The sequence below is a fragment of the Hemicordylus capensis genome, chromosome 12, assembly GCF_027244095.1.
Source record: "Hemicordylus capensis ecotype Gifberg chromosome 12, rHemCap1.1.pri, whole genome shotgun sequence".
Lineage (NCBI taxonomy): Eukaryota > Metazoa > Chordata > Lepidosauria > Squamata > Cordylidae > Hemicordylus > Hemicordylus capensis.
In genome coordinates, this window is record NC_069668.1 from 16,101,550 (window position 1) to 16,129,527 (window position 27,978).

The window sequence follows — 27,978 nt, forward strand, 5'->3', positions numbered from 1 at the left end:
ATGGGACCAGACGCTACTTGATCTATCTACTATGACGCTACTATGATTTCAGAATCGGTTCCACCCAAGAGCCTGGAGGGCCCGTCCAGTGCTGCTCTTTGAGGATGAGCCCTCTTGGCTTGGGGTCGCCCCTGAACTGGCCCAATATAGAGGACGAAGACCGAGCTATGAGCCTCGGTCGGAAGCACCGAGGCAGGGTTCTGCAGAGATCTACCATTTCCTGCACTGCCCCCCGCCCCCCGACTGCCTCTCTGGGGATTCGACTGACATTTGGGTCAACATTCAGAGGTTAGGAACATAGGAAGCTGCCATCTACTGAGTCAGACCCTTGGTCTATCTAGCTCAGTATTGTCTTCACAGACTGGCAGCGGCTTCTCCAAGGTGGCAGGCAGGAGTCTCTCCCAGCCCCGTCTTGGAGATGCTGCCAGGGAGGGAACTTGGAACCTTCTGCTCTTCCCAGAGCAGCCCCATTATCCCCTGAGGGGGAATCTCTTCCAGGGCTGACACTTCTGGTCTCCCTTTCATATGCAACCAAGGTGGACCCTGCTTAGCTAAGGGGACCAGTCATGCTGGCTACCACAAGGCCAGCTCTCCTGTCTTGCAAATGGACTTCCTGCCCAGAAAGGCAAAGCCCTGCCTCTCCTCCGTGTGGCTTTCGCTCCCTGGTAGCCAGGACCCCCAGGCGGCTTGGATCGGGGTTCGTAAACAAGGCCCAGGCATCTCAGAGCAGCCACCAGGAACTAGATGTGTGGTGATGGGGTCCTCTTGGGTCCTCAGCACCACTGCACGGGCTGAGGTGGATGGATCAACTCGCCTTTCCATTAAGAGCCATAGTCAGCCTTCTGTACCCAGAGGCACCTAAAAAGATAGATCAAGGAGCAGTGAGTTCCCAAGGCACACAACTCGGAGAACCTTCTTGGCAGAGGCCCCTGCATCGGCGAATTGTCATCAAAACGAACGGCTAGTGCCAATTAAGTCATCCACGTGCAAGTCTGCTTAAGGCGGGAGAGGTGGTTTGGGATCGTGCCCGGGTCACGAACAGATACCACCTTAAGAAGAGGCATCTCCCCCTCTGCTTCTACAGAGCATGGAGTGCCTCTTTCAAAATGGTGCCCTGTACAGAAATACAGGTCGGCTGAAAAGCTAGGCCAGCAGTTTGCTAAATATCTGCATTTGGGACAAGTTCTTTTGAAAAACCCACCTGTTCGGTTCACCGTTGGGTCATCTTGGCCGTGAGCCTGAGGAGGCGGAGAAAGAGGCATCTTCCTGTTGCTGGGTCAGCTGCCGCCAAACTCGGCGGATCCTGAAGCCTGCCTTTTAACTTGTTAAAATCCCAGCCCCGCTTTCCTGCATGGAAACACCTCTGCCCCCAACACGCCCATACAAATCAGAGGCTTCAGCACGGAAACACGGTCCTTGTACTTTCATTTTTAATAGATTTTTTACAATATATCTCTTCATTTGCATATATCCACTGCATCTATAACTTGGGTTTGTTTTTTTTATACACATTCAACCAAACAGGAATAAATCTAAGGGGCTGGTTTGAATAATGTTAAACCAAAAAAAAAAAAAATCATTGAAGTTTGCAAAATCAAAAGGAAAAAAAACCCGTACGGAAAAGTCGAAACCACCCACGTCCTAAGCGTTTCCTTTGAAAGCCAAGAGTCGTGTTCAGATGGTGGGGGTTTCTTCATTCAGACCCGCAGAACGGTCGTTTTAGGCACATTTCCTGACCCTTCCTGCTTCGCCGCGGCCTCCAGGCTGAGATCTTGGGCTCGGGTTCGACTCGTCGAATGGCCGAGGAGCTGCGTGAGGAACACCGGATGCCGTCGGGCCCAGAGAGGAGCACGACTTCTTGCCTGCGGGGCGAGGCCTCCGAGAGTAAGGCAAGGATAGAAATCGGCTCCGGCTTGGGCCCAGTCAATCCCGCTGGGGGAGAGGGGGGTCGAAGCAGGAGTGGGGCTGGCCGGGCACTCCCCCAAGCAAGAAGCCAGCTCTGCACAGTGGTGGGTAGAAGCAGGTCGGTGTGCCGGCAAAGCAAAAGCCAACGGAGACAGGAGGGAGAAAAGCCACCACGAGAGCCGGCGAGTTTCAGAGAGGCTGCGGCCCATCAATGATTTGGTTTTGAAGAGGAGGTGGAGAAAGGAGAGCGGACTACGGACGGAGAGTGAGCTCTGTGGGCGTTTCGGCACAGCCCCCCTGCCCTTTGAGAAAGCCATTCCCGGAGGAACTCGTTCCTGCTCCTCTCGCTCAAGACTTTGGTCAACGGCCTGGCCCCTTCTGGTGGCCCACACCGCCCTTTCCCCCTCCAACGGCCTAGGAAGGCCCCACAGCTGGGCTCTGGGGAGGGAAGGGCAGCCCAGACACTGCCAGGACCTTCTCGGGGACAGGGGGAGGGTTTGCCCCACCTCCTGATGGGGCATCGCCCAAGCCAGCCACGCCCCAGATCGCCCCTCTTCCTCATCACCTCACTCGTTTCAGCTCCCAAATCCATCTCTCCCCTTCCACGGGCAGGGCCTGAAGGAAAAGCAGCCGAGAGGGGGCAGGGGGCAGCCCCACCTCTCCCTGCCTTAGGAACGTTTCCAGGAGAGGCAATTCCCGCTCCAGCTCAGCCGACACCAACCAACCCCAGCCGCTCACTTGCCCGTCTTGACTGGCTTCCTTCCTGCTCCACTTCCCCAGCCGTCTCGGAATCCCAGTTCTGAAACAGCGGGCGCCGAGAGGGGGCCGCTCAGAAAACGCCATCCCTACCTTCCACGCACGCCCCGCCTTACCGTCTGTCTTTGGGGAGGGAGAAAAAACCAGCCGCAGCCACCTGCCTCCCACAACCCGAGATTAAAGCCGCGCGTTGCAGGTTCAGAAGGAGCCGTGCAGGGATTGCTCTGCGAAGCAAGACGAGGCGAGCGGCTGGCCGCTTCGGAGCCGGGACATCCGATGGGACCAGCATCTCAAAAGGGGTGGGGCGGTACGAGCAAGAGAGCCCTGCCGAATCCTCTCCCTTCTAGGAGGCACATTTTGGAGAGAAGCAGCACCCACCCCTCCGGCCGCCACATGATCAACTTCCATGCCGTCCAGGCCACACGTCCCAAGTCGTATCGAAGGCATTCCGGCTGCTGGAGAGAGGCATCCTCTCGCAGAAAAATGTCACGTCTCCTTGCCCCGGGGTGTGTGCGTGTGTGCGCGTCTAATGCTAACATTTCCCCCCCCGTTATTTCACCCACAACTCCCTTTTCCTCGTTGGCTTCTCGCGGAAGCGAAGCGGGCTTCTGGGGGTGGGGCCAACCTTGCAAGAAGTGGGACCTGTTGACACCTGTGCCCTGCCCCCCCCGTCAACCCACCCCACCCCAAAAACATCTTCCTCTGCCTCTTCTGGCGCCTTCAAGCAAAGCTGCGGGCAGGGCCCCGCTCGGGACCCAAGCAACGCTGCCGAGTGTTTCCGCCCAGTTTGCCATTCGGCCAGGGAAGTGGGGGGCAGGCGGGAGCGGGAGAGACGATACGCCAGAAGAGGCTTATCTGGACGATATCCTCATCCTTCGGCGTGGGGCAGCCGCCCCCTCCGCCCCGCCCTTCCGGGGCCATCCAAAGTCAGAGGAAGAAAATACTGTTCCACGGACATGCGACAAGAGAGGTGCATACATGGCTGCAGTTGACGCGCAAAGTGCTCCTGGGAAAGGTATTGCCCCCACCACCACCACCGCCTTTCCCTCAGAAGTGCCCTTTTGGCTTTTACAGATCTGCGCTGGGGAGGGGAGAAGGGTGGGGGGCGGGGGGGGCTGAGAGTGCACGGACACCGAAGCAGGAGGACCCCTTTCCCTGCCCCCCAGTTCCTGAGCCGAGGGGAGACGTCGCTGGCGCGGAGGCTCCGATGGACGCGGAACTCAGCCGGCCCGAGCTGCGGAGCCGCCGTTAAACGCTCCAGGGACTGGTCGACTTGTTGGTATAGTTGATGGCAAAGCTAATCGCGGCAATGTTCCTCAGCGCCTGTGGGTGGGGAAAGAGAGGAGAGGTGAGAGGGCGGCTGGTCTGGTGGCGGCAAGCATGACTGGCCCCCTTAGCTAAGCAGGGTCCGCCCTGGTTGCATACAAATGGGAGACTAGAAGTGTGAGCACTGGAAGAGATTTCCCCCTTAGGGGATGATGGGGCCGCTCTGGGAAGAGCTGAAGGTTCCCAGTTCCCTCCCTGGCAGCATCTCCAAGGAGATAGGGCTGGGAGAGAGACTCCTGCCTGCAACCCTGGAGAAGCCGCTGCCAGTCTGTGAAGACAATACTGAGCTAGCTTGACCAAGGGTCGGACTCTGTATATGGCAGCGTCCTCTGTCCCTACGCTGGGCTTGGCGGACCCTCTGCTCTGAGCCAGCAGCGGGAGACAGGAGCACTGTGAAAGGGGGGAGGGAGGGAGACCGACCGGCCCCCTGGGGGCTTCTTACCTGGGCTGCGCAGCGGTGGAGATGGTCTTCCGTATTTAAGGCAAGCAAGTAATCCTGCAGAGATCCGAGTTCCTGTGAGGCAAGCAAGGCAGGCAATGAGACCCAGAGACGGGGGGCAGAAACCAGGCCTGGTCGAAGCGCCTTCCTCCCCCCACGCCACTGAAGCAGGAGAAGGGGCAGCCCTATCAGTCTCAAAGCTGTCTGGGTTTTTCTCTCCATTGGGTGTTGCACAGGGGCCTTGGACGCAATGCACCCAGCTCTACAAAACCATGCATTTCTCTCCCTCTCAGCACGAGAGCCAGGCAGGGGCCACAGCCCACGAAACAGACTGCCAGGACATCTAGGACCAGCCCACGGAGGTCCTTTCTCACCCAACGCATTGCCGGCTTGCGGAACTCTCTGCCACCGGATGTGGGGACCGCCCACAACCTGGATGGCTTGAAGAGGGGTTTGGAGCACTTTGTGGAGGAGAGAGGTCTATCAAGGGCTACTAGTCGGAGGGCTAGAGGCCGCCTCTCCATGCCAGTTGTAGGGGAGCAAGCGCAGCAGGCTGCCCAGCGGCGTCCGGCGGGCCGCGGGGGGAAGGGGGCCGCTGGACTGACCCACCCGGGAGCGGCCCCCGAAAAGCGACTTACGCCGACTCTGTTCTCCGTGACAAAGAAGAGCTCCGTCAGGGCCCGGTGCAGGGGGAGCAGGACCCCCAGCTTGGTCAGGTCGTGCTGCCGGCTGGTCTCCATCTGGGAGAAGAGCTGCCAGAGCGGCTTCAGCAGCGTCAGGTCGCAGTCCCTGCAGAGGGAAGAGGAGGAGGCCGGCGTTAGCGAGTGGGAACTGTCCCCTTGGCTAAGCAGCGTTGGCCCTGGTTTGCATTCCGATGGGGGACTGCATGCGAGTGCTGTCAGGTATTCCCCCGGGGGGGGCGGAGGCCGTAGCTCAGCGATATCGAGCCGCTGCTTTGGGTGCAGAAGGTCCCCAGTTCAGCCTCCAAGCAGGGCTGAGCGCGACTTGGGAGAGCGGCTGCCGGTCAGTGTCGGCAGCCCTGCGCTCGACGGAGCAAGGGTCTGACTCCGCATAAAGACAAGATGCTGCCGACTCCACATTCCAACTCAGAGAGCTGCCCAGGTGGGTGGAGGGGAGGCGGCAAGAACATAGGGGCTAGAAACTTGCCAGGGAAGGAAGGGCAAAGCGGAGAGGAGGAGGCGGCCTAACCTCTGGCTGCAGCGCTGCACGATCCTCAGGAGCAGATGGATGGCCTTCAGGCGCTGGGAGCCCGTCTGCCGGCAGGCCACGCCCACCTGCCACGCCCACACCTGGGCCAGCGGGAGGTGCCGGACCACCCTCTCCTCCGACAGCATCTGCTTCAGGATCTCAAAGCCTGCAAGGCAACCGGGCAAGGTCTTCCGCCACGCCCTGCTCTGGGGAAGGGGCGCTTCTCCCACCTCGCAAGGCCGGCGTTCGCTTATGAATTTGTCATTTATTTATTTATTTATTTATTAATACCGCCTGATATGCATCTCTCCAGGTGGTAAAATGTCGGCTTGGGGGAAAAGACCATCCCACTGCACCCCTAAAGCTTTCATAAGCGAGCAATGCGGACATGGCGTTCAATGTCTGTGCCTACTACTACTACTGCAACAAATATCTATACGCCGCTAGTAAACAAAGGTTTCCAGAGCGGTTCACAGAGAGAAACCAACCCACAAGTAGGCTCCCAGTCCCCAAAAGGGGCTCACAGTCTAAAAAAGAAACCTCAGCCAGAGCCCTAGCAATAGCCACTGGAGGGACGACTGTGCTGGGGACGGACGGGGCCAGCCGCTCTCCCCCTGCTAAACGGAAGAGAACCGCCACTTTTGAAAGGGGTGCCCCTTTGCCCAGTTAGTGGGGAACTGGGCAAAAAACATACCCAAACTGGAGAACAGCAACCCCACAGAAACCGCCTCTGCCCGGAAGGACGGCTTACCTGTCTGGAACCTGCCCAGGTGGCCGGCGGTCACCGTGAACTTGTAGCCCCACTCGGTGTTGCTCATGTCGGAGGTGAACCGGTAGTAGAGGGTGTCTCCTGCCAAGCCAAAGGAGGAGGAGGAAATGCCACTCAGCGCTGGGGCCGGCCAGGGCCAACAAGACCCCCCTATTTGGCCTGGCCTTCCGGGGTGTGAAAGGATGAACTGTTTTCATTTGTTCTTAAATGGCTGCCCTGATTTTCAGGGCTCTTCGCTGTTTTATTGTGTTTTTAATAGTTTGATTTTCATTGTTAATTTGTTTTAATCGTGCTACGGGACTGCCCTGAGCCCTTTTGGGAGGGCTCTAAATAAATCTAATAAATAAATGAATGAATCTAATAAATAAATAAATAAATCTAATAAATAAATAAATCTAATAAATAAATAAATCTAATGAATGAATGAATGAATAAAACCGAGTGAGGTGGATCGACCAGGTACAAGGTAGCTTAGTCCCCAGATTCTCGACGCTGGGTCCCCAGATGTTATTGGTGTAGTGGCTAGAGTGCTGGACTAGGACCGGGGAGACCCGAGTTCAAATCCCCACTCAGCCATGAAAACTAGCTGGGTGACCCGGGGCCAGTCACTTCTCTCTCCGCCTAGCCTACTTCACAGGGTTGTTGTGAAAGAGAAACTCAAGTATGTAGTGCACCGCTCTGGGCTCCTTGGAGGAAGAGCGGGATTTAAATGTAATAATAATAATAATAATAAAATAATAATAATCCCCAGCGGCCTTTGGTTGGGGATTATTTATTTATTTATTTATTTATTGCATTGATGGGAGTGGAAGTCCACTAACATCCGGGAAACCAACACTGAGAATCTTAGTCTGATCGGGATGGAAAATAAATCCAGGGATCCGGAACTATTCGTTTAGCGGTGCAGCCGCTGTTTCGCACCCAGAAGGCCCCGGGTTCGAGCTCCGAAGGCCTCTGCGGGTAGGGCTGGGAGAGACGCCTGCTGGAAAACCTTGGGAGACAAGAGCGGCTGCCAGCCAGTGCCAACATTGCTAGGCGAGCTGGACCAAGGGCCTGACTCCGTATGCGCCAGCTACCTATGCTCCTAGGATACATGCTCTCTCTTTTCTTTTGAAGGCAGTGGATCCTGAACCAAGGGATGGCGTTTTTAGGGAGCTTGCTAAAAAATAAGCAGCCCCTTATTTATTTTATTTAAAAAATAAACAGCACAGCAGCCCCTGCCCATTTCAAGGGGCGCGCGAGACACCTGGCTCCAGCCCATTTACACGGACGGGCAGCGCAGAAGCCCGGATTTTGCGGCCGGAGTCTTCGCCCAACCCCATCTCAGAAGCCGTCTTGCTGAAGTCAGCGGGAGCCGTGGGCTTGTCCTATCCATTTCAGTGCCAGCCAGTGGCTGGAGTACGTGGTCTCAGATCCTCTCCTCACGTGGAGGAGAGCTGGTCTTGTGGGAACAGGCATGGATGGCCCCCTTTGCTAAGCAGGCTCCACCCTGGATGGCATTTGAATGGGAGTACTGGAAGATCTCCCCCCCACCCCTTCGGGGATGGGGCCGCTCTGGGAAAAGCACCTGCTTGCTTGCGTGCAGAAGGCTCCCCGTTCCCTCCCTGGCAGCATCTCCAACGAGAGAGGGCTGGGAGAGAGACTCCTGCCTGCAACCTCGGAGAAGCCGCTGCCAGTCTGTGAAGACAATCCTGAGCTAGGTGGACCAAGGGTCTGACTCAGTAGATGGCAGCTTCCTATATTCCCTAAGATCTTTCCTGGCTCTGTATTTGAGATCTTTTTAGGAGAGGAAAGCTGGTCTTGTGGTCGCAAGCATGACTTGTCCCCTTAGCTAAGCAGGGTCCGCCCTGGTTGCATTATGAAAGGGAGACAAGAAGTGTGAGCACTGGAAGAGATTCCCCCTCAGGGGATGATGGAGCCGCTCTGGGAAGAGCTGAAGGTTCCGAGTTCCCTCCCTGGCAGCATCCCCAACGAGAAAGGGCTGGGAGAGAGACTCCTGCCTGCAATCTTGGAGAAGCCGCTGCCAGTCTGTGATGACAATTCTGAGCTAGATAGACCAAGGGTCTGACTCAGTATATGGCAGCTTCCTATAAGTGTATCAGGGAGAGTGAGAAGGCGCACGCACGCACTATGAGATACCCAGGCTTATGGACGAAGGAATACACTTGTTCAAAAAGGCTGGGACCCCCAGTTTACCGTGAGTGGGCTGTGGCATGCACACCCGGCAGGAATCCGTCATCCGAGTTCATGGCTGGCCTTCCGGAGGGCCCTTAAAACCTCTCTCTTTGGCCTGGCCTTCCAGGGTTTTTAATTGGCTGCAGATTGCTTTTAACGGCTGCAAATGTTCAGCCTTTGTAACTGCTGAAATGTTTTTAACCATTAATTCGCTTTATGCTGTTTTTACAGTTTGGACTTGAATCGTTTTCACTCTGATACAAAGCAGCCTGAGCCATTTTTGGGAGGGCGGTATATAAACCGAACCAACCCACCCATCAATAAATGGCAGCAGTACTCCCGGATTCGTGGCAGGGGTCTCTCCCAGCCCGACCTGAGACAGAGACGGAACCTGGGGAACCTTCTGCACGCCGAGGCAAGGCCTTCCCCACTGGGCTATGCTGGCAGCTGCTGTTTTCCTCTGCGGCTTCTCACTATCCCACCACGGCTAAAATGTGCATCATACACAGCAGCTGTTCCCAGGGGTATCTGGCAGGCAGCTACAGGCAGCTGGGCTAAAAACGGACCCTTGGTTGGATCCCAGGAGCACTGAAACCACAACACTCTAGAAGGCACCACACGCAAGGGCCAACTTTACAGGTGAAACTCGGAAAATGAGAATATCGTGCAAAAGTCCATTAATTTCAGTCATGCACATTAAAAGGTGAAACTGATCTATGAGACAGACGCATTACCTGCAAAGCGAGATCAGTCCAGCCTTCATTGGTTATCATTGTGATGATCATGGCGTACAGCTCGTGAAAACCCCAAATCCACAATCCCAGAAAGTGAGAATATTACATGGAACCAAGAAGACAAGGATTGTAGAAGAGAACAATATTAGACCTCCGAAAAGTATTCAGTGTACTGTGCTTAATTGGCCAACAAACCCGCCTGACCTGACCCCATAGAGAATCTATGGGGCATTGCCGAGAGAAGGATGAGAGACATGAGACCAAACAATGCAGAAGAGCTGAAGGCCGCTAATGAAGCATCCTGGTCTTCCATAACACCTCCTCAGTGCCACAGGCTGAGAGCATCCATGCCACGCCGCATGGAGGCAGTCATTGCTGCCAAAGGGGCCCCAACCAAGGACTGAATACATATGCATGCTTCTACTTTTTGGAGGTCCGATATTGTTCGATTCTACAATCCTTGTCTTCTTGGTTCCATGTAATATTCTAATTTTCTGGGATTGTGGATTTGGGGTTTTCATGAGCTGTACACCGTGATCATCACAATGATAACAAATTGAGGCTGGACTTCTCTCGCTTTGCATGTAATGCGTCTGTCTCATAGATCAGTCTCACCTTTTAATTTGCATGACTGAAATTAATGGACTTTTGCACGATATTCTAATTTTCCAAGTTTCACCTGTATATTGGGGCTTTTTTGTATGGGGCGGTATATGAGTGTACTAAAGCACTAATCAATAAAAAGTGGCTTCTAGTTCAGCCTTGAGGCCACAGAGCAGGAAGGCACCCCCGACACTGCGGAGGTTTACCTGGGAGCTCAAAGTCGGCCCACTTGTGCGGAGGCCCGCTGAAGGAGTGCCGGTCGTGCAAGAAGTCCCGGCTGCTGGAGATGAACAGTTCGTCACAGCCCTCCTCCGTGTTGCACTGCGGGTCAAATTTGATGGCGAGGTAGATCGCGCCGGGGATGTGAACCTTGTCCTGTGGGGAGAGAGAGAGAGAGAGAGAACCCCACTATCAAGAGCGCGCTTATCTTCTGCTGAGACACCCAATCCCAGGGAAGTCCAAGGAAACCCACCATCAAAACGGCGCACAAGACAAAGTCTAAGAGACTTCTCTGACTAGCCAGGTGCAATTCCAGCTCGAGGCTGGTGTGTGTGTGTGTGGGGGGAGGCATCTCACAGGTAGATCAGGCCACACACACACACAAAACCAGAACTATGAAGGCAGCAGGAAAACCCCACAAGATCTGGAAGTGTGGACATTCTGAAGGCACCTTTTTTTCATATGTGGTGGACCTGTGGGAAGGCTAAAGCCTATTGGGATATGAGTTATAATGAATTAAAGAAAATATTTAAAATGTCATTTCCTAAGAAGCCAGAATCCTTCCTGCTGGGAATAACACAAGGTGCAATCTCTACAACTAATTTAACATTTTTCATGTATGCTTCTACGGCGGCCAGAATTATATATGCACAGAAATGGAAAAGTAATGAACTTCCTTCAAAAGAAGACAGGCTGATAAAAATCTTGGAATATGTGGAGATGGCAAAACTTACAGTATTGTATACTTATAGATCAAAATTTAGAATGCTTTAAAGGAGATTGGAAACCATTCTTGTTGTATCTAAAGAACTATTTTCCTACTATGGACCTGACAGCAGGGTTTGGAATTTAGCAAAAAACTGCAGGTTGGGTAGATTAGCTATGTTTGTAAGGGTTTGAATTCATGCTTTGAATTATTATTATAGGGTAAATTTTATAGTTGATGATTCATGAAGAGAGGTGTGCGGGAAGTCCACCTTTTTGTGCGTATTTGCAATGAATGATAATATTACTATTGATAAAAATAATAAAAATTGAATTTGAATATCAAAAAAAGGGGGGGAGGAAAACCCCACAAGACCCACCCCCCTCCGAGCCCAGATCTCCCACCCCGCGGAGGTCCCGCCTGCCAGACGCCGTACCTCAAAATTGGTGTTGTCGTTGTAGGGATGCCGGGACTCGCGCACCTGGGTGGCCATCCCAGGCTCCTCCATAAACTGGCAGGCCGTGAGGGCCATGGTGGCTAGCATGCTCTCGTCACAGCCCCGCAGGACTTTCCGGAGAATCTGCGGGGAGTCGACAGCAGGGGTAGAAGTCGGGACGCCGGCCCACAGCTCGGGCAGGCTCCCCGCCCTCCCCTGTGACAGGGACCCTTTTCTACAGGAGAGGCGGCCAGACACTGAACCCGCACGAAGGCCACACGCTCCAGCCACTGAGCTGACGCTTAGACAATGCAGTGACACGAAGAACAGAACCGACGGGAAATTAAAACAGAGGAAGCTGCCGTATACCGAGCCCGACCTTGGGTCGAGTCTTGCCGGCACAGGCCGGCAGCGGCTTCTCCAAGGTTCCGGGCAGGAGTCTCTCTCTCTCAGCCTGAATCTTGGAGCTGCTGCCACCAGGGAGGGAACTTGGGACCTTCTGCAGGCAAGCGGCTCTTCCCAGAGTGGCCCCTAAGCGGGGGGGGGAGATCTTACGGGGCTCCCCCCATGGGGTCTCCCCTCCAAATGCAAACCAGAGCAGCCCCTGCTTAGCGAAGGGGAGAATCCGTGCCCGCGACCACCAGGCCAGCAAGAAGAGAGGACGGGGATGCCGCCGGGCGGAGGAGGGGAAGTTCCGGACGGGGATGCCGCCGGGCGGAGGAGGGGAAGTTCCGGACGGGGATGCCGCCGGGCGGAGGAGGGGAAGTTCCGGACGGGGATGCCGCCGGGCGGAGGAGGGGAAGTTCCGGACGGGGATGCCGCCGGGCGGAGGAGGGGAAGTTCCGGACGGGGATGCCGCCGGGCGGAGGAGGGGAAGTTCCGGACGGGGATGCCGCCGGGCGGAGGAGGGGAAGTTCCGGACGGGGATGCCACCGGGCGGAGGAGGGGAAGTTCCGGACGGGGATGCCGCCGGGCGGAGGAGGGGAAGTTCCGGACGGGGATGCCGCCGGGCGGAGGAGGGGAAGTTCCTGCCGTGGCCAGGCCCGGCGAGGGAAGCCACGCTCACCTTCTCCCACAGCGGCTTCTCTTCCAGCTGCATCAGCATGTCCAGGAGGTAGGCCATGTGGGCCGGGCCGCTCAGCTCCAGCATCTCCTCGCTGAGGGCCACGTCGTCGGGCCACTCGGCCAGCAGCAGGGCCAGCACGTGGCGGGCATAGAGGACGGCGGTGGCCTCGTTGACCCGGGAGAGGTAGCCCCGCACGGCCTTCTTGCTCCGGGAGTCCAGCTCCTTGCGGAGGAGGGCGGCGCTCTTCGTGCGGCGCTGCTTGGCGTAGCTGGCCTGCAGGTCGCTCTCCGTGGTGGTGATCAGCTTCTGGGGGACCGGGTTCGACTCCTCGCTGGCCTGGGGGCAGGCGGCCGGCTTGGACTGCAAAGCAAGCGGGAGGCCCGAGGGGATCAGGAGGTGGCACGGCCAGACCCCCACGCCACTGCCGCTCGCCAGCCGGGGACTCGCACCCGCGGCGGTTTGGAAGCCAGGCGGGCGGAAAAGGCAGCACCAAGGGCCGGCCCTAACGTCACCCCGGCGGGTCTCACGGCTTACCAGCAGATTTCCCCGCCGGCTAAACTGAGCCAAGAGGCACCTTGTTCAAGTAGCAATCCTCTTATCTATCAGGAGGAGAGCAACTGGCCCTATCCGCCCCCAGCACAGCATCCCTCCAGGGGCTGTGGCCGGGGTCTATCTTGGGTTTCCTTTTTTAAGATTGGGAGCCATTTCATTGATTTTTATCTTTGTAAACAAGGTGGTGTATAAACCCTCATATATAAATCTCCGTCGTATTCATTTCCCAATTTGCTTGGTTTTAGACCTGGGAGGGTCAGCTTAAACTCCAAGCCCTCCGCCTTTTGGGTCAATACAGATATAGCTTGTATTCAGTCTGCGTTTTTTTAAAGGGGGGCTCATCTTAAATTCAGGTTAACTATGGCACTGAATTTTGTCCTCGCTCGCTCTCTCCAACCTGCAAACTACTTTGAATGCTTCTGGGCATGGGGAAAATCAGCCTAGGCACATCAAACACTAAAGCCGTGACCAGGGGAGGTGCAGTGCAGTGGTTAGAGTGTCGCACTAGGACCGGGAAGACCCGAGTTCGAATCCCCATTCGGCCACGAAACTCACTGGGCGACTCTGGGCCAGTCGTGTACGTCTCGGCCTAGCCTCCCTCACAGGGTTTGTTGGGAGGATAAAAATAACCATGTCCCTCGGAGGAAGAGTGGGATATAAATGTACAAATGATAAACAAAATAAAATAGAATAAATCCAACCCTCTCTCCACACACACCCCCTATGGGGTGGCAGCGTAAGAGAGAGATGGTTGTTTTGGAAACTCTGCAGAGCAAAGACACACCCTTTGAAGTGATCCCCAGATATTTAGCGGGGGGGAGGATGAATGGCCCTCTACGCCCCCCCAGCACAGCCCCCCTCCAGATGTGAGGCCTTGGGGGACAGGGAACCCTCCGATTCATCCTTCCTTTTTCTGCGTAAACCGTTGGGAAAACTGGGCTCGAAAAGCGGGAGAAACCGGTTTGTCGTGGCCCTGGGAGGGGAAGGGCTCGGTCCTGTGAACGCTTTGGCCAGGGAAGGGCTGCTCACCAGGCACGGCAGGATGATCATGTCCGTGTCGACCGCCTTGGAGCTCTGCTCCTCCGACCGCAGGCGCTTGCTGGGCTGCCACTTCTGGGCCAGCGTCCGGATCCGCTCGTCCGTCGTCACGACATCCCCGTCGAATCTTTCCCGAGACAAAAACACACACACAAAAATGCACACCCCCGTCCCACGGAAATCATTTCGCAGTCAAAAGAGATGGCCGCTCCAGAACGCTGGGCATTTGCCTGGGCAGCGGGTCCAGTCTTCACTGTCCAAGCAAATGCTGTGTTGCAAATGAGAAGAGCCTTGAGCTCTACATTTGCAAGAGGCAAACAGCTGCCAAATCTGAGCACGGGGATGGCAGGCAACCATATCCCCCTTCCTCTCTCTCTCTCTCTCTCTCTCTCTCGTAGCCAGGTGGATCTCTCACCCGCAAGCACAGTCTCTCGAGGCCAGGGGTGACCAGCTTGACGCCTTCGCCCCTGTTGGACTACAACTCCCATCATCCTCAGTCACAACACACTGTAGCGGGGGGTGATGGGTGGAGTGGTGTCACCACAGCCAGGGAGCCACAAGCTGCCCCCCCCCAGTGATCTAGTCCAGGGCTGCTCCACTTCGGCCCTCCTGCAACTCCCATAATGCCTAGCTATTGGCCACTGTGGTTGGGGATGATGGGAGGTGTAGTGTGATTGTAAACCGCCCTGAGCCATTTTGGAAGGGCGGTATAAAAACCGAATAAATAAATACATGCGGGGAAATGCTTGACTAAGAAGCAGAAAGTTGCCAGTTCGAAGCCCGACTAGGGGAAACACCGATATCGGAAGATGCTGAAAGGCATCATCATCTCACGCTGTGCAGGAGGAGGCCATGGTCAACCCCTCCTGCATTCTACCCAAGACCACCACAGGGCTTTTCTGGGGGCGCCAGGAGGAATCGACACCAACTTGACGGCACAACTTTACCTTTAGTCCAAAAACAGCTGTGGGGGCCCACGTGGCACAGGCCTGATCTAGACCCTCAGAATGCAGGTGGACATTCATATGACACAATACTAGGGGTGTGCAATTCGGATTTTCGGTGTTTCGATTCAGATCCGAACCGAAACACCCCTGTTCTGTTCTGTATCCGAATCACCCGATTCGATTCGGATCCGAATTAATCCGAATCAGAATCGATTCAGATTAAAAAACGGGTCCCGGGGCAAAATAGTGGGGTGGGGTGGTAGTCCCCAATGGGTGGAGGCTACCACCCAAATTTCAGGGGGTTTGGGCAAAGGACTGATTTTTGTTGAATTTTTGAAGTTTTAGTGTCTTGGGGGCAGATCGGGGGCATAACGTGGGATCTGGGCCAAAAGAGTGGGGTGGGAATTTCCGAATGAGATTCTGAAATGAGATTTTCAACGAGACACCATGAATCCACTCTTATTTGCTATCACAGAATCCACACTCAGAACACCTCAGAAACAACAGAACCAAATACCCCACGGGTTAGATCGTTCTGTACCCGAAACGTTTCGCACATCCCTACTCAATACCCCTCCGTACACAACCCTGGAAGAGCGCACCGCCTCCTATCGCGAGGGGGCTCCACCGCAGATACTTGTTCCAATGGAAGCCCAACAGACCGGCCTACTGGCCTACCTGCAGGGAGCGAGCCCCGGGGCCTTGCACTGGGTCAGAGTGGACCGTGCAGCTCAGAATGGCCTACACCGAATGGCAGCGGCTTTTCCAGGATTGCAGGCAGGAGCCTTCCCCAGGCCTATCTGGAGATGCTGCCAGGGAGGGAACTTGGGGGACCTTCTGCATGGAAGGTGTGGCTCTATCTCTTGAGCTACGGCCCTATCGCTTTGAAAGTACACAGGAGGCTGCCATGTACTGAGTCAGACCCTTGGTCCATCTCACTCTGGATTGTCTTCACAGACTGGCAGCGGCTTCTCCCAGGCTGCAGGCGGGAGTCTCTCCCCCAGCCCCATCTTGGAGATGCTGCCAGGGAGGGGACTGGGAACCTTCTGCGGGCAGAGCAGAGGCTCCCCCACTGGGCTCCACCGGCCCCCTCCTCGCGCTCACCTCTTCTGCACCTCCAGGAAGAAAGAGTCCGTCCTCTTCATCTGCAGCTCGTACATGGCCCGGAGGATGTGCAGAGGGGCATCGAGCGCGTCATGCGTCATCTGAAAGGAAGGGGGGCCACCATGAGGACAGACACTGCTTGCAGCGGCTGCTGCTGCCGCCTCCGAGGACCGCGAGACCAAGGTCTCCTGGCTGCTGGACTGTGCACTGTGATGCTTGATGCCACGGCAGACGGTGCCCCCCCCCCCCGGCCCACACAGGGATTCCCAAATGATGTAGACTACAACGCCCAGAATCCCCAGCTGCTGCCAGGGCTTTTGCTTGGAGGATTGTGGGAGTTGTAGTCCACAAGACCTGGAGATCCCTGTTCAAGGGGACACGGACGGCAGCCGTGCCGATGCCCCGAGGCCCCGCCACCCGACCCCTTGTACGCGAGCGAGTACCAGGAAGCAGATCTTGGTGGCTTCGTCCAAGCCCTCCAGCGGGTCGGGTCTGTTCTGGTCGGCTTCGGCGGGAGCGACGACTGCCTGGTTGACGGCTTGATCGGGGTCCCTTCCTTCGAGTCCCGGGTCTTTGCACTCCGCCAGGGAGCCGATCTCCTTCTTGGAGGAATACAGCATGATCGACAAGATCTGCAAGGAGGACGGCGAGATGGTCGAGCGGCGGGGCTGGGAGACCCCGGCCCTGGGGGGCCCACCAAATACGGGGACCGCACGGCCTGCTGGGACCAGTCTTCCCTCTCAGGTGTGCGCATCACCCATTGTGTTGGGATGTCCGCTGCGTTCACTGCAGATCCCGCTCAGGTGGAAGCCGGAAGGCCCCACTGGACAGCTCAAGGTCCTCAACCGAGGAAGACGGCCACCCCGCGGAGGCCTGAGTGGAGGGAGCACGTCTGCCCAGGTCAGGCCAGAGGCACGCCCTGCAAAGCCTCCCGCTGAAGCCTTGAGACTTTTGCAGCCGGAGACTCGGCCGCGGCCACCACGGGAGGGGCATTTCGGCTCTCACCCCAAACCCTCAGGGTGGTCTTGGCATAACTATCCTCCTGTCTTCGCGCAAGAACCGACACTCAACGGAGCCACCCAAGACCAACGTTTTTGGTCTGTACCATTTCTCTCTCTCTCTCTTTTTTACACACAAAAAGGTTTCACACAGTAACGGCTTCACCTGACTGACTTGAACCGTCAGGGACTCCTCCTCCCTATCTGCATATGGAACTTCCATGGCTCCATCTTTTCCTGCCTCTGCTGTTTCCGGCACAAAACCCAAGGAAGAGCCCCTATCTTCCCCTTGCAACCCCAAAACCGAAGCAACGCCCAATTCCTCACTCACGACCCATCACTTCCCCGGCACATCTCCTCTCTCTTGCCCCACACACCCCCAGGTCCCACTGGGGCAACGGAAGCTTCTCGCCTCCCCTCCCTCCCGGGCAGAGTGGCTGGCCTCGGAGGGACAGGGCGGGCCGACAGAGAGGGCCTCGGGCAGACTCACTCGCTCTCCCCTCCTCTGCTAAGCCACTGACCCAGCCTGGCGGGCAGGTGGGCTGGAAGGCGGGAGGGAAAGGGCCTCCCCTGCTCGCCAAAGCTGCCGACGGCACCGGAGAAGCAGGCGACACCCACAGCTCCTCCTCCTCCAAGAGGTGGTTGGGGTGCCAGAGGCCTCTTGGACTTGGCCTACGACCACCAGCAAGTGGTGGGCCAAGCCTGCTCAGCTCCTTAAATTGTTAGGTTGTCATTTCTGGCTTCTTTTAAAATTGTTACATGGTTTTTAGTTTGTGTGTATGTTTCTAACTGGTTTTATGCTATTGTTAACCGCTCAGAGACGAAAAGTTTGGGGCAGTGTACCAATCTGCTAAATAAACGTAATTTAGAAAATAAGTGAACAGCTAGGGCACGGGCCCTGCAAGTCCCATATGACACAAACTCATGAGAGAGAGGGGGGGAGAGAGAGAGGGAGAGAGGGGAGAGGAGGGAGAGAGAGGAAGGTTGAGAGAGAGGAGAGGGGGGAGAAAGGAAGGTTGAGAGAGGGGAGAGGGGGGAGGAGAGAGGGGGGAGAGAGAGGAGGGAGAGGGGAGAGAGGAAGGTTGAGAGAGGAAGGGAGAGAGAGGAGAGGGGGGAGAGAGGGGGAGAAAGGAAGGGAGAGAGAGGGGGGAGAGGGGGGAGGGGGAGAGAGGGGGGAGGGGGGGAGGGGGAGAGAGGGGGGAGGGGGGGAGGGGGAGAGAGGGGGGAGAGGGGGGAGGGGGGAGAGAGGGGGGAGAGAGGGGAGGGGGGAGAGAGAGGGGGGAGAGAGGGAACACAAACGTGTGTGCACACATAGGCATGCCAAGGCACTGTCAGAACAACAAGGAAGAGGAAAGGGGCTGGGGAGGGGCCGGTGGGCCAAGTCTGCCGCGCAGGGCAGGCGCTGCTGGGCCGAGAGGGGCCGGCCGTCCCGTTACCTCCAAGTCTCGGAGGAGCCACGTCTTGCTGAAGCCGGTGCCTCTGCTGCACTTCTTCACCAGCAGCTTCAGCAAGCCCGTCTGCAGGAAGGCCTTGCGGATCTCTTCGAAGGCGTGCGTCTGCCGGGGACACGGGGAGGAAGCGACGCTGGTCAGAGCCGGCGCGGAGGCAACCCGGCCCCTGCCGCCCGGCTTCCCCTGGGCCGGGCTTCACCCCCTCGGCCCAGCCGTGGCCCCGCTGCTCCGCGGTACCTTCAGCGTCCTGTACAGCCCCTTGAGAGCCAGCGACAGGACCCAGGAGGCCTCCACCGCCTCGGCCGAGCTGCTGTCGATGCTGGTCTGGAGGAGGTGGCTGCTGATGGAGACGAACTGCTGCAGGTGCTGGCGCAGCTGGCCCGGGGACTCGCCCTGGCCCCAGCTGCTCTGCGGGGCCAGCTGGTAGTCTTTCACTAGACGGCGGCAGCAGCAGCGGGAGAAGGAGGAGGAGGAGGAGGAGGCAAGCACAAAGGTCTCCGTCAGCCCCGGCCAAGCAGCAAGCCCAAGGGCCGGCCAGAAGAGAGCCCGCTCTAGGCTCTTCTTTGAAAAAGCAACTGTTGGCAAGTGGTTCAGAAAACCCGAATAGCAACTCAGCAGAATAAGTCTGCGTTGCTTCGTGATCTGTGCTGTGGGCCCCAAAAGCCAGACAAGTGCCCTCCTCTTAGGATATCATCCAGCTGGGGAAGGCTCCTGATGGTTTTCTGACAAGGCCGACCCCCCGAGAGACGGAAGAGACGCCATCGCCTGGCCAGGCCCTCAGCGCTCAGGGAGCTCTCCCACTCGCCTTGCCCTGACCAGCTTGCCTGCACGGGCGTTTGAAAAGCTCGGCAGAACTTGGCAAAACCAAACACGGCTACAAAATGCCATCCATGTCGTCAGAGGAATGGCAATGAAGATGGGCGGGAATGTCCTCCCGAGAGGAATCCGAATCCTGACCCAAACCCTTCCCTCTGGGCGAAAAATGACTCCAAGTGGACCCTAATTGTTTGGGGGCATGGATAAAGGGAAGGTGAGAACACGGAGAAATCTGTATGGACAACAAGATGATGACTGAGGTTTCATTTCTAGGGAGGGCTGACGTTGCGAGAAATCATGAAGAGCATTTGTCCCCCGAGACAGTATTGACCATCAAAATCGGTGGGACTATTTCATGGGCGATTTTCAAGCACCCGAGAGGACAATGCTCTCAGACAGGTTCCCTCTAAGGCGTGCGCATGCACACGTGCACACAAGGATTCTGATGTCCGCTCGGTTGATTTTAGACCCCACTCGGGCTGAATCCGGAAGGCCCCACTCTGAATGCACATGTGCACACACACACTGCCTGGATACTGCTGCCCAGAACAAAACCCATTCCGCACACAGATGGGGGAAAAACAGGGGGGACACTCCTCTCAGACATAGGAAAACATAGGAACATAGGAAGCTGCCATATACTGAGTCAGACCCTTGGTCGATCCAGCTCAGTATTGTCAGCCCAGACGGGCAGCAGCTTCTCCAAGGTTGCAGGCAGGAATCTCTCTCTCAGCCCTATCTCGTTGGAGATGCTGCCAGGGAGGGAACTTGAAACCTTCTGCTCTTCTCAGAGCGGCTCCATTCCCTGAGGGGAATATCTTGCAATGCTCACATGTCAAGTCTCCCATTCATATGCAACCAGGGCAGACTCTGCTTAACTATGGGGACAAGTCATGCTTGCAACCACCAGACCAGCTCTCCTCTCATGGCCGGGTAGAGGGTCTTTCTCCCCGCTTTTTTCATTAAATCCGAGAATGACCCAAAACAGCTGATCCTGCGGGCATTTTATGTCTGAAAAGGCAGGAAGGATTGATCTCTCAGAGGAACCACTCTGGGGTCACAGGCCTGCAAGGTGTCAATTCTCGATTGTAACAACACACTTCCGGGGTGGGACAAAGCAGAAGCATGTGGCCATACCTGTTTTCCTCTTCCGGGTTTTGACATCCACGACCACCGCCCTGTTCTTCTCCATGAAGTGCTTGAGGATGATCACGTCGTGGGCTTCGTTGGCGTTGTCCATGTACACCGACCGGGTTCCCGTGCACAGAACCTGCGGCGGCGGCAGCAGCGGGGAAAGCGTTCTGAGGCCTTGTGAGCACATGCTCTGCCTAGCAGCTCTCCAAGGTCTCCGGCAAAGTGATGGGGCCGCAGCTCAGGGGCAGAACATCTGGGTTGTGTGCACAGGGCCCCAGGCTCGCTCCCTGGCAGCATCTCCAGGTAGGGCGGGGAAAACTCCTGCCTGGAACCTGGGAGAGCTGCTGCCAGTAGGATCAATAGATGGATCAAGGGTCCGACTCGGGAAACGGCAGCTTCCTATAAGGTCTCTCTCTCAGCTTTGCTTCCTTTCAACTGGAGATGCTGAAGTCTGGATCTTGGGTAAACACCATGGGTGCAACAGAGGACACTGCCATATACTGAGTCCGACCCTTGGTCCACCTAGCTCAGTATTGTCTTCACAGACTGGCAGTGGCTTCTCCGAGGTTGCAGGCAGGAATCTCTCTGCCAGCCCTATCTCGTTGGAGATGCGGCCAGGGAGGGAACTTGGGACCTCGATGCTCTTCCCAGAGTGGCCTCATTATCCCCTTAAGGAGGAATCTCTTCCAGTGCCCACACTTCTAGTCTCCCTTTCGTATGAAACCAGGGCGGACCCTGCTTAGCTAAGGGGACAAGTCCTGCTTGCGACCACAAGACCAGCTTCCCTCTCCTAAAAAGAGCTCCAGTACAGAGCCAGGAAAGATCTTAGGGAATATGGGAAGCTGCCATATACTACGTCAGACCCTTGGTCCACCTAGCTCAGTATTGTCTTCACAGACTGGCAGCGGCTTCTCCAAGGTTGCCGGCAGGAGTCTCTCTGCCAGCCCTTTCTCGTTGGAGATGCTGCCAGGGAGGGAACTGGGAACCTTCAGCTCTTCCCAGAGCGGCTCCATCCCCTAACAAGGGGAAGATCTTCCAGTGCTGACACTTCTAGTCTCCCTTTCATATGCAACCAGGGCGGACCCTGCTTAGCTAAGGGGACCAGTCCTGCTTGCGACCACAAGAACAGCTCTCCTCTCCTGCCACCCCACTGTGGCTGCTCCCCACAGTCTTATTCCACCGCTGGGAGTGACTAGCCAGCTTTCCCACCCCCTCCCCTTCCCGGCAAGCCCCTCCAGACAACCTACCTCGGGGAAGCCGACCAGCACCAGCAGAGTGAAGATGTTGGTGTGCTTCAGCTGGAAGGGCAGCTGCTTGACGCCGTGGTCGGTGAAGGCAGCAATCACGCCGTGCCACTGGGCGGAGGAGTTCAGCGCCTGGAGGATGTCGGCCATGGTGCAGGCCCAGTCCAGGCCCACACGGCTGGAAAGCGACAGGCAGGATTAGGGGCTGCTGGTGGTTGACCGGGTGTGTGTGCCTTGGTCTACCTAGCTCAGTATTGTCTACACAGACTGGCAGCAGCTTCTCCAAGGCTGCAGGCAGGAGTCTCTCTCCCAGCCCGATCTTGTTGGAGATGCTGCGAGGGAGGGAACTGGGAACCTTCAGCTCTTCCCAGAGCGGCCCCATTATCCCGAGGGGGAATCTCTTCCAGTGCTCACACTTCTAGTCTCCCATCCAAATGCAAACCAAGGCAGGCCCTGCTTAGCTAAGGGGACAAGTCATGCTGGCTACCACCAGACCAGCTTTCCTCTCCTAAAAAGATCTCAAGTACAGAGCCAGGAAAGATCTTAGGGAATATGGGAAGCTGCCATATACTGAGTCAGACTCTTGGTCCACCTAGCTCAGTCTTGTCAACCCAGACTGGCCGCGGCTTCTCAAAGGTGGCAGGCAGGAGTCTCTCTCCCAGCCCTATCTCGTTGGAGATGCTGCCAGGGATGGAACTTAGGACCTTCAGCTCTTCCCAGAGCGGCCCCATTATCCCCTGAGGGGGAATCTCTTCCAGTGCTCACACTTCTAGTCTCCCATTCAGATGCAACCAGGGCGGACCCTGCTTAGCTAAGGGGACCAGGCATGCTGGCTACCACCAGACCAGCTCTCCTCTCCTAAAAAGATCTCAAGTACAGAGCCAGGAAAGATCTTAGGGAATATAGGAAGCTGCCATATACTGAGTCAGACCCTTGGTCCACCTAGCTCAGGATTGTCTTCACAGACTGGCAGCGGCTTCTCCCAGGTTGCAGGCAGGAGTCTCTCTCCCAGCCCTCTCTCGTTGGAGATGCTGCCAGGGAGGGGACTGGGAACCTAGATGCTCTTCTCAGAGCGGCTCCATCCCCGGAGGGGAAGATCTGACAGTGCACACACATCAAGTCTCCCATTTGTATGCAACCGGGGTGGACCCTGCTTAGCTTAGGGGACCAGCCATGCTTGTGACCCCCAGACCAGCGCTCCCCTCCTCTCCTGGGTCAGTGTCCTCCATCACCGGGCTCCAGCGACCGCCGCCCGAGTCGTGAGCGAGGGTTGAGGGAGATCAATTACTCTCTCTCGGCCTTCTCTACACACCTCGCAGGGTTTCATAGACCTTGGCCATGTCTCCCTTCAGCCCTCTTTTTCCTGAACTAAAAAGCCCCCCCAGTGTAGCAGTTCCTGCCGATACAGAGAGAGGAACCCCCTGGGGCAGCAGCTCTCTGGGTCCCACACGCCCCCACACCTGTCCAGGCAGACGGTCCCCAGGCTGAAGAGGAGGTGGGTCGTCTTCCAGCCCTCGGGCAGGGTGGATCCGTCTCCGGCCGTGACCAGGCTGTGCTTGGCCGAGAGGACCTGCGTCACGGCGGCGTCCACTTGCGCGGGGGTCAGCCTCCGGATGAGCTGGCCCAGGAGGCCCAGAGTCAAGTGGTAGGTCTCGTTCAGGTGGCCGGCGTTGGCGATCACCACTTGGAACATGAGCGGCAGGATCTCGTCCAGGTCGGTGAGAGACACGGCCGATCCCTACGGAGAGGAGGAGAAGAGAGCGGGCGGGAGGTGGAGAGCAGAGCTGGTGGCCATGAGCCTTCTGTGCAGGTCACAAGAGCCCCCGTTTTGTGGGGGCTTACATGGGGCGCAATTCTTTAGGCAGCGGCTCGTCCAAATCACTGAAGTTGCTATTTCTACTGGGACCCAGGAGACCCATACCAGGCCCTGCTGCGGCTGGGAGCGGCAATTCAATCAGGATCTCGTCTATTTTGTGGCTAGATTTTCATACCGCCTTTCAGTACAACCATCTCCAGGCGGTCTATCTGAGCATGCAGGGAGACCCCCTCAAGGGAGGACAGCAGGGGTGGGGCGTAATATAGAAATGGCAGCCTGGGAAAAGTTATGGAAAAATGATTTAAAATTGACGGCATGTTATGCTATTAAAGAAAACTATTATAAAATGATGTATAGATGGTATCTGACACCAAAAAAATTGGCATTAATGTATAAAAATGTTTCAACCAAATGTTGGAAGTGTGGACATTCTGAAGGCACCTTTTTTTCATATGTGGTGGACCTGTGGGAAGGCTAAAGCCTATTGGGATATGAGTTATAATGAATTAAAGAAAATATTTAAAATGTCATTTCCTAAGAAGCCAGAATCCTTCCTGCTGGGAATAACACAAGGTGTAATCTCTACAACTAACTTAACATTCTTTATGTATGCATCTACGGAGGCCAGAATTATATATGCACAGAAATGGAAGAGTAATGAACTGCCTTCAAAAGGAGACTGGCTGATAAAAATTTTGGAATATGCGGAGATGGCAAAACTTACAGCACTAATAAGAGACCAAAACTTGGAATGTTTTAAAGACTGGAAACCTTTCTTGTTGTATCTAAAGAATTACTTTCCTACTATGGACTTGACAGCAGGGTTTGAAATTTAGCAAAAAACTGCAAGTTGGGTAGACTAGTTATGTTTGTAAGGGTTTGAATTTAGGTTTTGAATTATTATTATTATTATAGCAAGGGTAAATTTTATAACTGATGATTCACGAAGAGATGTGTGCGGGAGGGAAGTCCACCTTTTTGTGTGTATTTGCAATGAATGACTGTTAAAATGAATAAAAATTGAATTCTGGGAAGAAAAAAAAAAGGGAGGACAGCAGGCTAGAATATCCAGTGGAGAGACTTCTCTCATAACAGGGAGATGTCGTACTCCTGGTGGGGAGCAGGAGAGCTGACCTTTCTGAACAGAGGATGCTCCCTGCCTGGGATGTCCGTCTCTCCTGACCACAACAAGCCAGGGAGCGACGCTCGCTTTTAGGATCAGTTCTGGTTCTCTCCTCCCCCCTCTCACAGGGATTCCCAGATGCTGACAACTACAACCCCCCAGAATCCCCGAGCAAAAGCCATTGCAGCTGGGGATTCTGGGAGTTGTAGTCCACAACAATCCCCGTTAGAGGTCTTGTCCTCCTCCATGAAAAGAGCGACGGCAAACTCCAGAAAGCGCGCAGGGAGCAGCCTTACACCAAAGTCGGGCCCTTGGTCCACCCAGCTCAGCATGATTGTCTGCACTGAATGGCAGCTGCTCCCCAAGGTTTTAGGCAGGGGTCAGTCCCAGCCCTACCTGGAGATGCTGCCAGGGAGGGAACTGGGGCCTTCCCCATGCAAGCAGGTGCTCTATTACTGAGCTATGAACCCATTCCCTAAAGGATCTCAGAGCACACACAGGCCATCATCCATAACTATCTTGTGGTAGCAAGCATGACTTGTCCCCCTAGCTAAGCAGGGTCCACCCTGGTTGCATATGAAAGGGAGACTAGAAGTGTGAGCCCTGGAAGAGATTCCCCTTCTTAGGGATAATGGAGCTGCTCTGGGAAGAGCTGAAGGTTCCCAGTTCCCTCCCTGGCAGCATCTCCAACGAGATAGGGATGGGAGAGAGACTCCTGCCTGCAACCTCGGAGAAGCCGCTGCCAGTCTGTGCAGACAAGACTGAGCTAGGTGGACCAAGGGTCTGACTCCGTAGTCGGCAGCTTCCTATGTTCCTATCCAAATGCAAACCAAGGCCAACCCTGCTGCACAAAGGGGACAAATCATGCCCGCGACCTCCAGACAGAATATACGGCGTGGATGTAAGACACACTCACACAGTCCAAGCCCAGTTTGGCAAGTTTACATCTTCTGGGGCACAAACCACTTTTCTTCCGGGGGGTGGCTTCCCGCAGCCTGGGGCTGCCCCTCCCCACCCTCCAGAATCCCCCGCCCCACCCCGCGAAGCATTCCTTACGGCTTTCAGGTGCGGCAACATGGCCGCCAGCAGCCCGAGAATCCTCTTCTGGGAACATTCGGCGAAGACCTGCTCAGGGCTCGCTCTGGCTTTCTCCTCCCATTTCAGGTACACCACTTCGGGAAGGTCTGCATCTGCCAGAGACCCCGCCCCACCAAGTTCAGGGGGTTGGAAAAACAATACGGCTGACCATCACTCTCGGCCACATATGGCAGACCCACCCAATCTCTCACCATCCAGAGCGAAGAGGCTTCCTGATCATCTCCTGCCACTAACCTACAAACGGCACCCAATTTAGACCAACATGGAGAAGGGAGACCCACCAGAGGTCTCTGGGAAGCCCCCAAGCAGCAGATGAAGAAGGCAGGCCCCTTCTCCTGCGGTGGCTCCCCTGCCACTAGGATTGGGAGGCATCGTGCCTCTGAGGCCGGAGGGGGCCCATGGCCATCAAGACTAGTAGCCAGGGACGGTCCTGTCCTCATGCTTCAAGCCAGCCAAGCTGGGGGCCATCGCCACATCCCGTGGCAGAGAGTTCCACAGACTGATTCTGTGCGATGTGGAAAGGGACTTCCTTTGGTTGGTCTTAACACTTCTTGGCCATCCGGTGGACACGAGGACCCTGGTTCGAGTGGGGTGGGAGTGCCCACACCATGCAGAATTTGATCCGCTTCGACCACGTTTCCCCCTTTAGGTGCCTTTGCCCTGCTAACTGGTGGCGCAGTGGTAAAACTGCTGCCCTGTAACCAGAAGGTTGCAAGTTCGATCCTGACCAAGGGGCTCAAGGTTGACGCAGCCTTCCATCCTTCCGAGGTCGGTCAAATGAGTACCCAGAATGTTGGGGGCAATATGCTAAATCATTGTAAACCGCTTAGAGAGCTCTGGCTCTAGAGTGGTATATAAATGTAAGTGCTATTGCTATTGCTATTGCTAAGAGGCACCTTTTAAATTATTATTATTATTATTATTATTATTATTATTATTATTATTATTAATTCAATTTCTATACCGCCCTTCCAAAAATGGCTCAGGGCGGTTTACAAAGAGAAACAACAAATAAAGAAGAGGGCTCCCTGTCCCCAAAGGGCTCACATTCTAAAAAGAAACATAAGACACACACCAGCCACAGTCACTGGAAGGATGCTGTGCTAGGGGTGGATACGGCCAGTTACTCTCCCCCTGCTAAATCAAGAGAATCACCACGGGAAAAGGTGCCTCTGTAATGCGGTGACCCTCTTTATTTCGTGACTGGCCCTCTTCCTCCCCAGCACAGTCCCTCCAGGGACTGTTGCCGGTGTCTGTCTTGCATTTCTTCTTAGAGAGCATGAGCCCTTGGGAGGCAGGGAGCCGTCTTATTTATTTATTCTTTCTCTCTGTAAACCGCTCTGGAAACTTTTGTTGAAACGTGGTATTATAAGTATTTGTTGTCGCCGTTTCCCCCTTTTTCAAGCCATTACATTTTATGGCCACCTGCAGGCCTCATATCAAACCCAACGGGCTGCTTCCTAGCAATACCACCGAGCTGGGGCACACGTATGTTCACAAGAGACACAGACATTTTTTTTTTTTAAACAAGCCTTTCTGAAGGAAAGGACTCTTTACCGGGAGATGCCTTCTCTTCTGCTAGCAAGTCCGGCTTCAAAGCAAGGGCCTCCTGCTCTGGTGACAGCCCCTCTTTCTTCGGCGGAAGGCCGTTGGGAGGCTTGCTCTCCGTGCCACCCTTTTGCTCAGTATCTTCCGAGGTCTGACTCTCGTTACTCTGCACATCCACCTAGAAATGAGAACGAGACTAAATGGCAACTCACGCAGTTAGCGACCAATCCGATTCAGCCAAGGTGCTCTCTCTCAAGACTTCCCGCTTTGTCGTATCTTGAAATAACCCCTTTTGCCGTTTCCCGATACCCCCGCGAAGTCGGCTGTTCCGACCTCCGCCGTCTTGAATGACCACCGGCCAGATCTGCCTTGATGAGTTTGTGTCAGAGGAAAAGCAAGAACGGAGAAGCATTGCATGTGTGCCTTTCGAGACGTCTTCCCCCCCACACCAAAAAATATTTACATCGGAAGGAGGGCACGGTGCGGGTGTCGTCCTGCTTTCCGGCACTTCCTGACTAGCGTGACCGGCCACGTTACGGTCTGCGGAATAATCAACAGATGGCGTCACATTTTCGGACAGAGAGTCGCCTTCTGGCAACATGCAGAGCAGAGCGGGAGGTTTCGCCCCTGGATGTGGGAAGAGGAAGGGTGAAACATTCAAGAGGATAAACACACAGCCCAGAGGCAAAACAGGCGCGGTGCGGATATGTGGGAAAGTGGGGAGAAGAGCACGAAAAGGACAGAAGCAGATTTTGGAACTGCAGGG

At 55.6% G+C, this 27,978-nt stretch overlaps 1 protein-coding gene across 2 annotated transcripts in view; it reads right to left on the bottom strand.

Annotated features, from left to right (window-relative positions):
• Positions 1-1,408: 1,408 nt before the first annotated feature.
• The window catches only part of ZZEF1 (zinc finger ZZ-type and EF-hand domain containing 1), a 103,996-nt gene continuing 77,426 nt past the window's right edge, over positions 1,409-27,978 (bottom strand). Inside the window, exons 37-55 of one of the 2 annotated variants that reach the window (XM_053274809.1) lie at positions 27,676-27,752; positions 27,222-27,390; positions 25,623-25,756; positions 23,088-23,365; positions 21,631-21,805; positions 20,387-20,519; positions 18,671-18,867; positions 18,419-18,538; positions 16,428-16,616; positions 15,985-16,085; positions 13,925-14,060; positions 12,344-12,703; positions 11,278-11,421; positions 10,123-10,291; positions 6,387-6,485; positions 5,636-5,801; positions 5,065-5,215; positions 4,430-4,501; positions 1,409-3,984 (exon numbers count right to left, since the gene is read on the bottom strand). In XM_053274809.1, the coding sequence (XP_053130784.1) occupies positions 3,910-3,984; positions 4,430-4,501; positions 5,065-5,215; positions 5,636-5,801; positions 6,387-6,485; positions 10,123-10,291; positions 11,278-11,421; positions 12,344-12,703; positions 13,925-14,060; positions 15,985-16,085; positions 16,428-16,616; positions 18,419-18,538; positions 18,671-18,867; positions 20,387-20,519; positions 21,631-21,805; positions 23,088-23,365; positions 25,623-25,756; positions 27,222-27,390; positions 27,676-27,752 (2,945 nt within the window). In that variant the 3' untranslated portion in view covers positions 1,409-3,909. Of the gene's footprint in view, positions 3,985-4,429; positions 4,502-5,064; positions 5,216-5,635; positions 5,802-6,386; positions 6,486-10,122; positions 10,292-11,277; positions 11,422-12,343; positions 12,704-13,924; positions 14,061-15,984; positions 16,086-16,427; positions 16,617-18,418; positions 18,539-18,670; positions 18,868-20,386; positions 20,520-21,630; positions 21,806-23,087; positions 23,366-25,622; positions 25,757-27,221; positions 27,391-27,675; positions 27,840-27,978 lie in introns of both variants that reach the window. The other variant, XM_053274808.1, reaches the window with a different exon arrangement.